This window comes from Hemiscyllium ocellatum, chromosome 6 (assembly GCF_020745735.1).
Source record: "Hemiscyllium ocellatum isolate sHemOce1 chromosome 6, sHemOce1.pat.X.cur, whole genome shotgun sequence".
In the NCBI taxonomy this organism is placed as follows: domain Eukaryota; kingdom Metazoa; phylum Chordata; class Chondrichthyes; order Orectolobiformes; family Hemiscylliidae; genus Hemiscyllium; species Hemiscyllium ocellatum.
In genome coordinates this window covers 52689215-52706276 of record NC_083406.1, presented here as the reverse complement: position 1 = coordinate 52706276, position 17062 = coordinate 52689215, and the positions used below count along the sequence as shown (strand labels likewise).

Here is a 17062-nt window from a genome sequence, read left to right as displayed (position 1 = left end):
GATCTCCAGCATTTGTTGTTTTCAGTACAGATTCCAGCATCTGCTGTACTTGGCTCCTATAATGTCTTTAACATATCCATGTGGTGTGTCCTAACCTGTTCCCTCATATTAGTTACATTGGGAAATCAGGGACTATTGCAGTGTCCATGAGACCACAAATGCAGAAAGTATATCCAGCTGTAACCTTAGGAAATTCACACTTCAGACTTCAAGCAGTGATCAGAATCGCTGAGTATTCAGAAGGCTGATGTCTATATTTGTAGCACTGTATTGCAAGCTGGTCATACCACAGGTGGTTGTACCACACATCAAACTTTATTGTACAGACAGAATGGGACTCAGTCACCAATCAGAACATTTGTTCATTTGTCAACATATCCCAAAGAGGAGTTATATTAAACTCAAAACGTAAACTCTGTTTCTCTCTCTACAGATCCATATATAGTAGTAATAAATTGGCTTGAATGGAGAATTGATTAGAATACAGGGCAAAAAGAGTAGGAATTAGTAGTCATTTTCAGCATGGGATACCTTCAAGATCAGTGCTTAATCCCCATTTATTCACATTATACATTGATGACTTGGGTCAGGGAATCTGATGTCACAAAACTCGGTGGAAGTGTGAGGGGGCGTGGAAAAGTGCTTCAAGGGGATTTGGCAAGTTGAGTGAATGGACATATACATGGCAGTTGCAGTATCGGATAGATAAATGTGAAGTTATCCACTTTGGTATGAGAAACAGAAAGGCAAAGCATTGTTTAAATGGTGTTGGATTGAGAAAGGTTAATGTTCAAATGGACGTGAATGATAAAGTATGCCATTAATGGCACATAAATCCAAATACTTCACTTCCAACTTTTCTCCTTCATCTATTCTACAATTCACATCCTCAAAAATCCCAGTAAGTTTTTCAAAAATGATTTCCCTTTCTTAAAACCATGTTAACTTTGAGTAACATTGTTGGTATTTTCTAACTGTCATGTTATCACATCTTTGATAATAAACTTAAGCATTTTGCCAACCACAGATATTAAGATGAGTCGTCTGGAATTGCTAGTTTCTCCCTTTTTTTTGACACTGTGTGCTTACGTTTGCCACCCTTTAATCTGCTGACAATGATCTGGAATCTACAGGATTTTGGAAGGTGATAACCAATTGCATTCATTATTTCTCTGGCCAGCTCTTCAGTACTATGTCATGTAGGTTATCAGGCTCTAGGGAGTTATCAGCTTTCAGTACAATTAAGTTCCTCAACACTATTTTTATTTTAACATTTATTTTACTTTAATTCCTCCATTCCAAAAGACATCTACTTCCCTAGCATTTCTGTGAAGACAGAACTAAAACAGTTGTTTAATTGCTCTGCCTTTTCCCTGTTCTCCATTATAAATTATCCCTTGGATGTTTCCTTGGATGGCAGAGTGTAAGAAATAGGAGCAGGTTTAGGCCATTCATCCCCTCAAGTCTGTTCCATCACCTATATGATCATGGCAGATCTGCCACAGGCCTCAACACCTTTCTTGTGTCAGTTCCTCATAGCATTCAACTCCTCAATATTTCAAAATCCTCTGTACTGCACCTGTATTCACTGAATTTAGAAGAATAAGAGGGAAATCTCATTCAAATGTAAAATTCTAACAAAGCTGTACAGACTGCATGCAAGGTTTATACTTCTTGCTTGAGGGTCCAAATAGAGTCATTGCCATAGAGATGTACAGCATGGAAACAGACCCTTCGGTCCAACCCATTCATGCCGACCAGATATCCCAGCACAATCTAGTCCCACCTGCCAGCACCCGGCCCATATCCCTCCAAAACCTTCCTATTCATATACCCATCTAAATGCCTCTTAAATGTTGCAATTGTGCCAGCCTCCACCATGTCCTCTGGCAGCTCGTTCCATACATGTACCACCCTCTGTGTGAAAAGGTTGCCCCTTAGGTCTCTTTTATATCTTTCTCCTCTCACCCTCTAGTTCTGGATTCCCCGACCCCAGGGAAAAGACTTTGTCTTTTTATCCTATCCATGCCCCTCACAATTTTGTAAACCTCTATAAGGTCACCCCTCAGCCTCCGACGCTCCAAGGAAAACAGCCCCAGCCTGTTCAGCCTCTCCCTGTAGCTCAGATCCTCTAACCTTGGCAACATCCTTGTGAATCTTTTCTGAACCCTTTCAAGTGTCACAACATCTTTCCGATAGGAAGGAGTCCAGAATTGTACGCAATATTCGAACAGTGGCCTAACCAATGTCCTGTACAGCCACAACATGACCTCCCAACTCCTGTACTCAATACTCTGACCAATAAAGGAAAGCAAATTAAACACCTTCTGCACTATCCTATCGATCAAAGATCAGGATCTATAAATATACAATGAAGAAAAATTTCTTCACTGTGGTAACCTCACAGAAATTCCTATGATGTGTGGCAATGGAGGTAACATTCCTGAATATGTTTAGATTAGATTAGATTAGACTTACAGTATGGAAACAGGCCCTTCGGCCCAACAAGTCCACACCGACCCGCCGAAGCGCAACCCACCCAAACCCTTACATCTACCCCTTACCTAACACTACGGGCAATTTAGCATGGCCAATTCACCTAACCCGCACATCTTTGGACTGTGGGAGGAAACCGGAGCACCCGGAGGAAACCCACGCAGACACGGGGAGAACGTGCAAACTCCACACAGTCAGTCGCCTGAGTCGGGAATTGAGCCCGGGTCTCAAGCGCTGTGAGGCAGCAGTGCTAACCACTGTGCCACCGTGCCGCCCACAAAGGAAAAAGAGTTTCCAGAGGTTAAGGATGTCAGAGGCTATAAGCGACAATAATATGATAGAGCTCATCATCAAGATGGAGAGTGACATGGTTGATTCTGTGACCAAGGTCCTGAATCCAAATAGAGTTATGAGGCACAAGTTCTCTATGATAGTTTAAGGAACATTTCTGAAAGGCCTGAAAAAGAAGAGCTGAGGAGTCGGTTTAGAATTTAGCAAAGGAGTACCAAGGGATTCATTAAGAAAGGGAAATGAAGCACGAAAGTAAGCTTGCAGGAACTTTGGTGAAGACAAATGTAGGATCCTTATGGTCAGAAATAGAGGAATTTATAATGAGGAATAAAGAGATGGCTGACAGGATATTTTAGTTCTGTGTTTACAAAGGAAGACGTAAGTAACATACCAGAAATGTTAAGGAACACATGGTTTAGTCAGAGGGAGGTACCAATGGAAATTAGTATTAACAGAGAAATGGTGTTAGGCAAATTGATGAGATTGGAGGCTGATAAATCCCCAAGCCTTTTTTTTCCCTTTATTCATTCAAGGGATGAGTGCACCACTGGTTAGGCTAGCATTTATTACCCATCCTTAAATGTCTATAAGCTATATCCCAGAGTACTTAAGAAAGTAGTCTTTGAAATTGTGCAGCGTGGCACTGGAAGAAGTACAGCAGGTCAGGATGGATCCGAGGAGGAGAGTCGACATTTCGGGCATGAGCCTTTCATCAGGAATGTGAGGAGGAAGGGGTCTGAGAGACAAATAGTAGGGTGGAGATTGGGGCTGGGGCACAAGGTAAGTGGGATGGTGATAGGTGCATCTGCAGTCCTCACTTCCTCTTTAGAAATAATGTATACATTGGTAGTTGTCTTCTAAAATTGTATAGACTCTGAAACAGTTCCTATAGATTGGAGGATAGCTAATGTAACCCCACTAATTAAGAAGGGAGTTAGAGAGAAAACCAAGAATTATAGACCAATCAGTCCGACGTTGTCTGTGGGGAATATTATAAAAGAATTATTAGCTGAGCATTTGGAAAACAGTGGTCAAACTGGACAGTTAGAATGGATATGTGAAAGGGAAGTTATGCTTGGCAAATCTGCCATAATTCTTTGAGGTGCAACAGGTAGGATGTTAGCTATGAGGAAAGGCTGGATAGACTGAGTTTGTATCTCTGGAATGCAGGAGATTGAGGGGCAACTTGACAGAAATTTATAAGTTTATGATTGGCATAGACAGAGTGGAAAGTGTGAGGGTTTTTTTCCAAGGTGGAGAGGTCAGTTACTAGGGGACACAGTTTCAAGGTGCGGGGGAGATGTACAAGGCTAGTTTTAAAAGAGATGTACAAGGCTAGTTTTTCACATAAATGATGGTGAGTGCCTGGAACATACTGCAAGAGAATGTGATGGAAGCAAACATAATAGCAGCATTCAAGAAACAATTGAACAAATAACTGAATACGAAGGGAATAGAGGAATATGGATCTTGTAAGTGAAGGCAGTTTTACAGAGGAACCTCAATTATCTGACCATTGATTATCTGAATTTCGGAATTTCCAAACAAGATCGCAAGGTCCTGATGCTTGGCTAACCTGTATTATCCAGCATTTAATTGTCCAGCATTTGATTATCTGTTTAGTAACAGCAGGAATGAAGCTGTTTGTACATGTGTTTCAGCTTTTATATCTACTGCCTGATGAAAGAGGTGGAAGAGATTAAAAGCAGGTGGGAGACATCTTTGGTGATGTTGGCTACCTTTCTGAGGCATCAAGAAGTCTAGATGGAGTCAATGGATTATTATTTGAAAGGCTGTAAGCTAAGAGTGGGAAATGCTCAATGAGACATGGGTGTCCTCATACAGGAATTGCTGAACATAAGCATGTAGGTGCAGCAGGCGACAAAGAAGGCAAATGGCATGAAGCCTTTATACTGGTAGGATTCAAATATAGGATCAGGGATATTGTGCTGCAATTATACGTGGCCTTGATGAGACCACACCTGAAATATTGTGGACAGTTTTGGTCTCCTTACCTAAGGAAGGATGTTCTTAAAGAGTGAATGCAGCAATTGTTACCAGATTAAGATCTGGGATGATGTATGAAGAGTGATTGAATTGGCTGGGATTATATTTGCTGCAGTTCAGAAGAATGAGGCCAGGGTCTCAAAGATACCTACAAAACTTTAACAGGATAGCATAGATGCACAAAGGATATTCCTGTTGGAGAGACAGTCCAGAACCAAGGGTCACAATCTAAAGATAGGGCATAAGCAATTTAGGACTGAGATGAGAAACTTCTTTGCCCGGAGAGTAGTGAACCTGTGGAACTTGCTACCATAGAAAGCAGTCAGAGCCAATATATTCAAAAAGTGTTGTGCTGGAAAAGCACAGCCATTCAGGCAGCATCCAAGAAGCAGAAGAGTCAATGATTCAAGCATAAGCCCTTCATCAGGAATGAGGGGGTGGCTCAAGAGGGCTAAGAGCTAAATGGGAGGAGGGTGGTAGCTGGGAATGTGATAGCTGGATGAAGGTGGGGGTAAAGGTGATAGGTCAGAGAGGATGGTGTGGCAGATAGGTGGGAAAGAAGATGGACAGGTCGGACAGTTCAAGAGGACGGTCCCAAGTTGAAGAGATGAAGGTTTGGATCTGGGATAAGGTGGGGGTGGGGAAATGAGGTAACTGGTGAAATCCACCAGTTGTTCCCATGTGGTTGGAGGGTCCCAAGGCAGAAGATGAGGCATTCTTCCTCCAGGCATCTGGTGGCCGTGTTTGGTGTTGGAGGAGGCCCAAGACCTGCATGTCCTTGATGGAGTGGAAGGGAGAGGGTGTTAGTCAACTGTTCACCATCCTCACCCACTCCAACCTCACACCCTCGCAAGGTGCAGCCCTTCACTCCCTCACCTCTAACCCCAACCTCACCATCAAACCAGCAGACTGGATGGGGGGGGGGGGGGGGCAGTGGTGGGGTGGGGGTGACATGCAGTGGTAGTTTGGCACGCCAGCCTCTACACCGCTGAAGCCAGGCACCAATTTGCTGGCACTTCCTCTACTGCCCCTTTGACCACAACTCCAGCTCCCATCACCAAACATCATCTCCCATACCATCCTCATCGCCTCAAGGGATCTCCCACTAACAACCTCATGGTCCAGGAACCCCGCACCGTCCAGTTCTACCTCCTTCTCAAAATTCACAAACCTGACTGCCCCGGGCGACCAATCGTCTTGGCCTGCTCCTGCCTCACCGAGTTTATCTCTGCCTACCTTCACACTGTCCGGTCCCCTTTGTCCAGGATCTCCCCACATATGTTTGAGAGAGCACCCAAACCCTCCACTTCCTGCATGACGTTGTCTCCCTGGCCCCAATGCCTCATCTTCACCATGGACATCAGTCCCCTGTACACATCCATCTGTCATGACTGAGGCCTCCAAGCCCTCTGTTCCTTCCTCTCCCGCCAACCCAACCAGTACACTTTCACTGACACACTGATTCGTTTGGCTGAACTGGTCCTCAGCCTCAACAATTTCTCCTTCAAATCCTCCCACTTCCTCTCGACCAAAGAAGTAGCCATGGGCACCCACATGGACCCGAGCTATACATGCCTCTTCTTTGGGTATGTGGAACAGTCCACTTTCCGCAGTTAAAGTGGCACTATTCCTCACCTTTTCCTCTGCTACATCAATGACTGTATTGTCGCCACCTCATGCTCCCAGGAAGAGGTTGAACAATTCATAAAGTTCACGAACACCTTCCACCCTGATCTCAAGTTCTCCTGGACCATTTTGATCAACTCCCTTCCCTTCCTGGACCTCTCCATCTCCATTTCCGGTGACCGACTCAACATGGACATCTACTTCAAACCCATCCACTCCCACAGCTGCCTAGACTACATCTCCTCCCACCCTGCCTCCTGTGAAAACATCATCCCTTATTCCCAATTGCTCCATCAATACAGCATCTGCTCCCAGGAGGACCCCTTCCAACACAGAACATCCCAGATGGTGTCCTTCTTTAAATACTGCAATTTCCCCTCCCATGTGGTCGACAATGCCCTCCAATGCACTCCTCCATTTCCCACATCTCCACCCAGTCCCAACAAGGACAGAACCCTCCCCGTTCTCACCTTCCACCCCAACAACCACCAGAAACATCGCATCACCATCTGCCTTTTCCTCCACCTACAAACAGACCTTACCATCAGCAATACATCTCCCCTCCCACCCCTATCTGCATTCCCGAGAGATCATTCCCTCTGTGACTCCCTTGTTAGGTCCACACCCCCACCAATCCGCCCTTCGCTCTCAGAACCTTCCCCTGCCACAGCAAAAAGTGCAAAATCTGCATCCATGCCTGTCCCCTCACCTCCATCCAAGGCCCCGAAGGATCCTTCCACATCCGACAGATATTTATCTGTACTTCCACACACATCATCTACTGTGTCGTTACTCTCGATGTGGTCTTCTCTACATTGAGGAGACAGGATGCCAACTTGCGGAATGTTTCAGGGAACATCTCTGGGACACATGCACTAATTAACTCCACTGCTCTGTGCCCAAACACTTTAATTCCCCCTCCCACTCCACCAAGGACATGCAAGTCCTGGGCCTCCTTCTCTACCAAGCTCTAGCCACCCGATGCCTGGAGGAAGACTGCCTCATCTTCCACCTTGGGACCCTCCAATCACATGGGATCAATTTGGATTTCACCAGTTTCCTTATTTCCCCTCCCCCTACCTTCCCAGATCCAACTTTCCAACTCAGCACCACCCTTTTGAACTGTCCTACCTGTTCATCTACCTTCCCACCTATTCACTTCACCCTCCTCTCTGACCTATCACCTTCACCTCCATCTTCATCCACTAATCACATTCTCAGCTACCTTCCCCCTCACCCCACCCCCTTCCATTTATCTCTCAGCCCCCTTAAGCCACCAGCTCATTTCTGATGAAGAACTTATGCTCAAAACGTCAACTCTTCTGCTCTTCAGATGCTGCCTGACTGGCTGTGCTTTTCCAGCACCGCACTCTTTGACTCTGATCTCCAGTCTTCACTTTCTTCAAGGTCAATATATTGCATGATTTCAAGAAGGAGTTGGATATCGCACTTGGGACTAATGGGATCAAAGAATGTGGAAGAAAATTAGGAACATGCTATTAGTTGGATGATCAGGCATGATAATATTGAATAGCCTCCTCCTACTTCTCTTTTCAATGTTTTTTTATGTATAAGGAGAGAACAGGATTATGGCATTGAGCTGAATCGCTATGATTATATTCAATGGTGGAGTAAGTTCACAGGGTAAATTTCCTGCTCCTATTTTCTATTTTTCCACCGTACTACATGTATGTCTTTTTGGATTGCTGACTCAATTTTCAATTTGTGAATTTGGGCATGTGAGTTGGATATGAGTTGTGAAAGAAATTTATGACCAAATCACTGGCATCTATCACAAGGACCAAATGATTAGGTGTCATCTACTGTCTATTTAGAACCTCTGCTTGCTTGCAACCTCATCTTCTGTTTCAATTGCACTCCTAGGTATACGAAAGACCCTGTGATTCAAGACTTGCAGAGGAAGCAAACTCATATATAATCAAGCTTACTGCCCATTTTACACACAGCTTTTAAAATATTTTTCCTAAATGTGGTCTGATTATTAATATCTACACATTTGAATCATGAGGGTTTTGTGGTAATTACATAAATTAAACATTATTTTGCAGTTAAAATCTTTGATGGTAATCGGCATTGCCATTAACTTTGACACCCTGAGAAAAGGGATATACGTTGGATTTGTTGCAAGCATCAATAGTACAGTCACAAAGTAAGTTCTGTTTTAACTCTGTTCAGAATTCTGCTTCGTTAAGTATTGCATTTACAAAGCAACTCTCAGATTACTCATCCTTGTTTGTTTATTCATGAAATGAAACCAGCATCTTCACCCATTCCTAATTGACTTGGTGAAGGTGTAGTGAGCTGCCTTCTTGAATCTTTACAGTCCATTCAGTATATCTATTCCCACAGTTTGTCAGAACTTCTGAGAAAGGCAGTGAATGATCACATCAGACACAGTCACTTCTTATATCAGCAGCTGTTGGGTAGGAACATGGGTAAGTGTGAAGTGTGTGCAGTGAGTAGGATGAGCCAATAGGGAATCGATATGGATATTTGGGGGCTCACTAATACCCTCAGGCTGAACCTGGAAGCTATTGGCAGAGGATCACTCACTGTCACTTTCTATCATGTTAGAAATCAAAATGCTCAGTTTGGAAGAAAATGGCTATGAGCACACTCAGAGTGTGTGCACGAGTGACTCATCCTTTGAGGGAGAGGGCTGCAGCAAAACTGATCACAGGTCTTCTAAAAGGAAAGAACGTTCTCCACAGTCTTATACAAAATATAGCACAGAGGTTGCCTGCTCTCTGGCCATCCTGCAGTATTGATCCTGTGTGTGTGTTGCAGCCCCTAGCACAGCCACAGCTGGACAACTCTGATAGCTTATCTTTGTACATAGAGAAACCGAACATTGGAGATGTTGAATGAGGAGGGACAAGATGAAGGGCTTATGCCTGAAACGTCGAATTTCCTGTTCCTTGGATGCTGCCTGACCTGCTGCGCTTTAACCAGCAACACATTTTCAGCTCTGATCTCCAGCATCTGCAGACCTCACTTTTTCCTTGAGGAGGGACAAGATGCAAGCTTGACCCAATTCTTGGCATTTGCATTGTTTTCCTGGCTTCCAGATGGCATGTAGGCTGCCAGCGCTGATCTCCAACCATGGAGCCTCATCTGTGGCCACAAAATGCTGCCTCATGATGTGATAATACGTTTAGCACCAACAAAGACTCAACCACACGAATCCTAACATCAGGAACATTTATGCACTTATCACGTGTGCCACAATGTGCCCTCAATTTATTCTCTTCTGTTCAGTAAGAAAAGGGAAGGTGGTAAAAGGGGGAGTTGTGGCATTGTTAGTCAAGGACAGTATTACGGTGGCAGAAAGGATGCTGGAAGATAGACCTACTGAGGTAGTATGGGCTGAGGTTAGAAACCGGAAAGAAGAGGTCACCCTGTTGGGAGTTTTCTACAGACCTCCAAATAGTTCCAGAGATATAGAGGAAAGGATAGCCAAGATGATTCTGGATAGGAGCATTAGTAACAGAAGAGTTGGTATGAGGTCTTTAACTTTCCAAATATTGACTGGAAATATTTTGTTCAATTACTTTAGACAGACCATTTCTTTGTCCAATGTGTGCAGGAGGGTTTCCTGGCACAATATGTAGACAGGCCGCTAAGGGGTGAGGCCACTTTGGATTTGGTACTGGGTAATGAACCAGGCCAGGTGTTAGATTTGGAGGTAGGTGAGCACTTTGTTGATAGTGACCACAATCCAGTTATGTTTACTTTAGCAATGGAAAGAGATAGGTATATCCAGCAGGGTAAGAGTTATAGCTGGGGAAAAGGCAATTATGATGCGATTAGGCAGGATTTAGGATGTATAGGAATGAGATGGAAACTGCAGGGGATGGGCACAATTGAAATGTGGAATTTGTTCAAGGAACAGCTACTGCATGCTCTTGATAAGTTTGTATCTGTTTGGCAGAGAGGAAGTGGTTGACCAAGGGAGCGATGGTTTATACAAGAAGTTGAATCTCACATTAAGAGGAAGAAGAATGCCTATGTAAGAATGAGACATGAAGACTCAGTTAAGGCACTTGAGAGTTACAAGTTAGCCAGGAAAGACCTAAAGAGAGGGCTAAGAAGAGCCGGGAGAGGACATGAGAAGTCATTGGCCATGAGGATCAAGGAAAACCCTAACTTTCTATAGGTATGTCAGGAATAAAAGAATAACTAGGGTAAGATTGGGGCCAATCGAGGACAGTAGTGGGAAGTTGTGTATGGAGTCAGAGGAGGTAGGAGCAGCACTAAATGAATATTTTTCATCACTATTCACAGTGGGAAAAAAATGTTGTCATGGAGAATACTGAGGTACAGACTAGTGAACTAGAAGGTTAGCAATTCTGCAAAGTGTGAAAATAGATAAGTCCCCTGGGCTAGATGGAATTTATCCTAGGATTCTCTGGGAAACCAGAAAGGAGATTGCAGAGCCTTTGGCTTTGACCTTTATATCATCATTGTCTACAGGAATAGTACCAGATGACTGGAGGAGAAGGGGAGTAGAGACAACCCTGGTAATTATAGACCAGTGATCCTTACTTTGGTTGTGGGTAACGTGTTGGAAAAGGTTAGAAGAGTTAGGATTTATAATCATCCAGAAAGGAATAGGTTGATTAGGGATAGTAAACATGGTTTTGTGAAGGATAGGTCATGCCTCGCAAACTCAAATGAGTTCTTTGAGGAGATGACCAAACAGGTGAAAGAGACTATGGTGTATATAGATTTCAGTAAGGCATTTGATAAGCTTCCCCATGGTAGGCTATTGCACAAAATACCAAGACATGGGATTGAAGGTAATTTCATGCTTTGGATCAGAAATTTACTAGCTGAAAGAAGACAGAAGATGGTGGTTGATGGGAAGTGTTCATCCTGGAGTTCAGTTACTAGTGACAAGGACCTGTTTTGGGGACGCTGCTGTTTGTCATTTTTATAAATGACCTGAATGAGAGCATGGAAAGATGGGTTTGTAAATTTGTGGATGACACAAAGGTTGGTGGAGTTGTGGATAGTGCTGAAGGATATTGCAGATTACAGAGGGAAACTGCAGAGCTGGGCTGAGAGTTTAAATAGGCAAATGGAGTTTAAAGCAGAAAAGTGCAAGGTGATTCACTTTGGAAAGAGCAACAGGAATAAAGATTACTGGGCTAATGGTAAAATTCTTGGTAATGTATATAAGTAGAGAGGTCTTGGTGTCCATGTGTATAAATCCCTGAAAATCGCCACTCAGGTTGACAGGGTTGTTCAGAAGGTGTATTGGCTTTTATTGGTAGGGGGATTGAGTTTCGGAACCATGAGGTCATGTTGCGGCTGTACAATACTCTGATGCAGTTGCACTTGGAGTATTGCGTGCAGTTGTGGTCACCAATTTCTCAGAAGGATGTGGAAGCTTTGGAAAGGGTTCAGAGGAAATTTACTAGGATGTTGCCTTGTATGAAATAAGGTCTTATGGGGAAAGGCTGTGGGACTTGAGGTGTTTTAATTAGAAGAAGGTTGAGAGGTGACTTTAATTATGACACATAAGATAATTAAAGGGTTAGATAGAGTAGACAGTGACAGCCTTTTTCCTCAGAAGGAGATGGCCAGCACAAGAAAACATGACTTTAAATTGAGGAGAGATAGATATAGGACAGATATCAGAGGTAATTTATTTACTCAGAGAGTAGTAGCGGCGTGAAATGCCCTTCCTGCAACAGTAGTAGAACTTTAAGGGCATTTAAATGGTCATTGGTTAAACATATGGATGAAAATGGGATAGTTTACGTTGAATCGGCTTTAGATTGGTTCACAGATCAGCACAACATGAAGGGCCAAAGTGCCTGAATTGTGCTGGACTATTCTATGTTGTATGTTCTCTGTTCCTTCTCTCCCCCCCCCCCACCCCCACAACATTTTAGTGTACTTACTGGTTCCATAGATGGAGTGGCAGGAGACTGCTTGACTGCCAAGCTTGTTGGCCCTGAGGATCTTCTTGCTGAGTGCAAGTTGGCCATCCTTTGCTTGGACTTTCAAAGATCTGAGGTGGGCAGGCTGGGTGGACATGGAGTTTCCAGGCACTTCTACAGTGTTTTCTATGGAATCCACCGAATGACCTTTCTGTGACTCCACCTCTGTCAGCCTTTTAGCACCATCCTCTTTTCTTGTGAGGAGGGGTCATCTGGATTGGGGTCACAGTTCTCAACCCCTTTAGTCCTATGGATGAATGGGTAGAGCATGGGAGTGGAGATGTGTGCATCTCCCTGGCAGCCCCTGAAGGTACTGGACCTGGCTCCCCATGGCAGCCATCAGTCTGCCCAGGGGAACAGACAGATGGTTGCTTGACTCATAGCATAGTTATAGCTTCTGTACAGTGAGGACCATTGCATCCACTGTCTCCTGCCTGTTCCTGCCCACTTATATCAGGCTTCCAAGTGCCAGCAGCCTGGGTCATTTCTCCTTCAGAGCTGAATATGTGTTGCTGGAAAAGCGCATCAGGTCAGGCAGCGTCCAAGGAACAGGAGATTCGACATTTCGGGCATAAGCCCTTCTTCAGGATTCCTGAAGAAGGCCTTATGCCCGAAACGTCGAATCTCCTGTTCCTTGGATGCTGCAAACGTCGAATCTCCTGTTCCTTGGATGCTGCCTGACCTGCTGCGCTTTTCCAGCAACACATTTTCAGCTCTAATCTCCAGCATCTGCGGACCTCACTTTCTCCTCGTTTCTCCTTCAGTCAGCTGCATTGCTTTTGCTGTGAGATGCTTCACTCTGTTAGGCTGAAAGTGTCTGGTTCTTTAAGGTCAGATCAAAATGTTTACAAGAAGACAAGCACTTCAATGTAAAGTAAATTTATTACTTTAATCTGCATTGTATATACTCGAGATATACACAAACTCATGAGTATGAGCTTAAACCTCATAATATACATATATTTGTACAAACAAACAAGCCTAAAGGTTCCTGAAGAAGGGTTCATGCCCGAAACGTCGATTCTCCTGCTCTTTGGATGCTGCCTGACCTGCTGCGTTTTTCCAGCAACACATTTTCAGCTAATACCACCTTCAACCTATCAGAGACAATGGCGATGGTGGCAATCGAAGCTCTGTCTCAGATTCTATGGCACCAGGCTCTCAAATCCCAGCCTGATGGTGAAAAGTTCAATGAGTTGGGCAGAGTTCCTGATATTCATTCTATTCTCAATCTAAGATTACGTGCTGAATCCCCATTTCGTAATAACTTCAGTACTTTACCATCCCTCAAAAATCAGTTGAAAACAAGTCCAGGTGGCCCCATTTAGACCACACAAGCAGACAGTCTCTAAAAGTTAGGCAGCTTCCTCCCAAGCAAAGCAGGCCGTTATTTTGAATCTGGCCTGTCTTTCATTTACTTTTTCCATTTTATTTCAATTGCTAATTATCATGTCCAGTTAATCCTTAAAGATTAACCATTAATGATATTGACCATGGCTGGAACTGGTTAAACTTGAATGGAGAAACTGTGAGTTACTCAAGTTAAATGAGTGTCAAAATATGAGCATGGTAACAATCACAAACACAATGGCTGCTACCCAGGCCAAATAGGAAAGGGAATGCAATCCTGCTACTTAGTTGGAGGATCTGGTGCTTAGCAACATGACATAGATGCCCTTATTTGGAAGAAGACTAAGAGGATCAGGGATAAAACAAAGCATAATGAAAGACCTACACTACACTTCTGGAGAATAACAGCACACAAGCAACCTCTTGCCAGGAGGCGGGATGAAAACAACAAAGGAACTGCTCAGCTTGGCTAGCTGACCATTCCCAGATAATGTGTTTCAATTAAATGCAGTATTAAGTTAGTAGAAGGATGACTTAACAACTTATTATTTATATTTAGGGATATTTTTGATGCTTAATATTTTTGATATTTGAGACTTGAGAATAAAAGAGTGAATTGGTTTAGTTGAAGCCTTCTATACTTGCTTCCGTTGAGGTTAACTGTTCTCTTAGACAGAGACAGGCAACAATGGTCTGGTTTGAAGATATAATTTGTCAGCACAACACTATACTCACCAGATTGTGTAACCTCACTCTGTCATGATGGCTTCCCCAAGGTGTCAGTGACTGGGCTGGTGGCGGCTGTTGGAAGCTTCCAGTACAGCCTCGATACTCTTTGTCAAAGGTTCAGGAGGGTGATTCTTGGAGAATTTGTCTGAAAAAATCATGGGAGGCAGGCAGAACGTGCAAGATAAAAGAAAGAGGTGTTGCAGCTAGTGGTAAGACATGATGTGCAATGAAGCAAACTGGCAGCAGGATTTATGTGGCAGTTACAGTGCAAGGAAGTGTGCAGTCACTCTTTTTTACTACCGTGTGTCGATGGAAATTGCATTCCAATTGTGGCCGAACAACAATACAGTTTCAGCATAACTTTTCGGGTCCTATTTTCTCTGCAAAGACATAGGTACAGAAAATAATATAAATTGTAGAACTGTCAACGCTGAAGATCTGAAACCAAAACATAAATTGCTGGAGAAACTCAAAAGGTTGCCAATATCTGTGGAGAGAAAGCAGAGTTAATGATTTGGGTCCAGTGACCCTTCAGAAATGTTAACTCTGCTTTCTCCCCACAAATGCTGTAAGAACTACTGAGTCTCTGCACCAATTTCTGTTTTTGTTTCAGATCTTCAGCATCCACAGTTCTTTGTTTTATAAAATACTTTACAAAAATATTCTGTAGATCTTCTGAACCATCTCATCAACCTGTTCAATCACCTTCAAGGTTCGAAAGGAATAATCTCCAAAGTCACTTTACCTCCAATCTCCTCATTATTTGATCATTTATTATGTATTCCGTTACTTTGTTAGCCTTCCACCTAGCACTGCACTTGATTGAACTCAATTTGTCTTCTATCCACCTGGCTAGTATATTGGGCCATCCTATAGTATCTTATTGCTGAAATGTTTACAACATGTAGAGAAAACTGGCAATACATTGTTGATAGGGAATTAGTGTCAAATATCTGAACGATTTGCAATGAGGATTGTTCTATTTCTGTATTTCCTGTAAATTTTCACTGTCATTCAGTGTGATGCAAGAGACAGAATTGATTTTTAGTATGAGCAATCCTTAATCCAAAATGACATTACTTGATTTGAACATGTAATTTGACATTTGAATTTTTTTGTGCCAGTGACGAGTTAATTCCCAATTCACTCTATCTGATATGTGAACATTGATTCAAAGTTCAGCCATTTAAAATGGCTTTTATCTTGTTTTCCTATTGTTGAATCAATCTTGTATGGGTTAATCAGAATGGTTCATAAGAGAGAATTAGAAATAAAAGTATTACATTTGATTGACTGAATGGATGGTTTTCTGCAGATGGTTGTCTCGCTGTATCTTCCAGTCTTCCAGTGCGGAGGTAGCTGATTGTTTAAAAGTTTGCATGAAAGGTACTGATTTTTATCCCTTTTAACATATTTTGTCTCATAAAAATGAAGGCTGTAAATTTTGGTTGGTAAAGGATATACATATAGTGGAATTTCCCTTCCCTCCCCACCTTATCCCAGTTCCAACCTTCCTATTCAGCATCACCCTCACGACCTGTCCTACTTGTCCAGCCTGCTTCACACCTATCCGCTCCACCCTCCTCTCTGACCTGTCACCATTACCTCCACCTCCATCAATCTATTGCACTCTCAGCTACCTTCCCCCTAGCCTCAACCCCCTCCCAATTTATCTCACAACTCCCTCAGCTCACAGCCTCATTCCTGATGAAGTGTTCTTGGCTGAAAAGTCAATTCTCTTGCCCCTCGGATGCTGCCTGACGTGCTGTGCTTTTCCACCACCATACTCTTGACTCTAATCTTCAGCATCTGCAGTCCTCACTCTCACCTCGTAGTACAATAACCCAGGCCAGTGTTCTGGGGACATGGTGTGATGATATGTTCCTTTAAGAGAGATTTGTTCTGTTCTGTTTCTCTTGGAAAGGGTATTGTCAACCTGGTGTTGAAGTGTAGATGTCAACAGGAAGCATTAAATATCTTTTTTTTAAATTAGACAATTGAATCATGGTGAGTAGAGTCGGGCTCTCTCAAACCCAGTGTTTTAGTTTTGCTTTCAAGTGGGCATTTTTTGGAGTTGAAGCTGCTAGATACAGCTGTCTCTCTGCTGCAACAAAGCTTGAGTTCTCTCTCTTTTGCCAGATTCATTCTGTGAATGTTCCTTTTGCTGGCCTGGAGGAATTGGCCAATCTGTTTTGCCGAATTTGCCTTTTCGAAAGGGTCTGTTTGAGATGCTGCTATTTTGGAACAGTTGATGAGTAATCGTTAAAATTTGATAGAGTTGGGGATACAAGAGAAGACTGAGGAAGCTTTGGGATTCAGTACTCTCTGAAGTATCCGGAGGTGCCTTGGATCACCTTAGATGGATCCATACATCTCTTTGACACATCGGAGAAGGCAAGAGACTTTGTGGACAAATTAACCTAGTCTGAACAATTTAGTATGAATAAATAGTAATGCTGTTTGGGTATGGCTATGTCATTTTGTAAAAGAAATAGAGGAAGTCTGGTTGTAGCTTTCTTTTTCTTTCTTTTCCTATTGATAATAATTTGGTTTAAACTATGTTTGGCAGTGATTGAGATGTGTATTTTCAATTT

The 17062-nt window shown here is 43.1% G+C and overlaps 1 protein-coding gene across 1 annotated transcript in view; it reads left to right on the top strand.

Moving 5' to 3' along the window:
- LOC132816696 (piwi-like protein 4) overlaps window positions 1–17062 on the top strand; it is a 156518-nt gene that overhangs the window by 113369 nt on the left and 26087 nt on the right. Inside the window, exons 13-14 of the mRNA XM_060826577.1 lie at window positions 8490–8590; window positions 15784–15854. Coding sequence (XP_060682560.1) covers window positions 8490–8590; window positions 15784–15854 — 172 coding nt within the window. The remainder of the gene's footprint in view (window positions 1–8489; window positions 8591–15783; window positions 15855–17062) is intronic.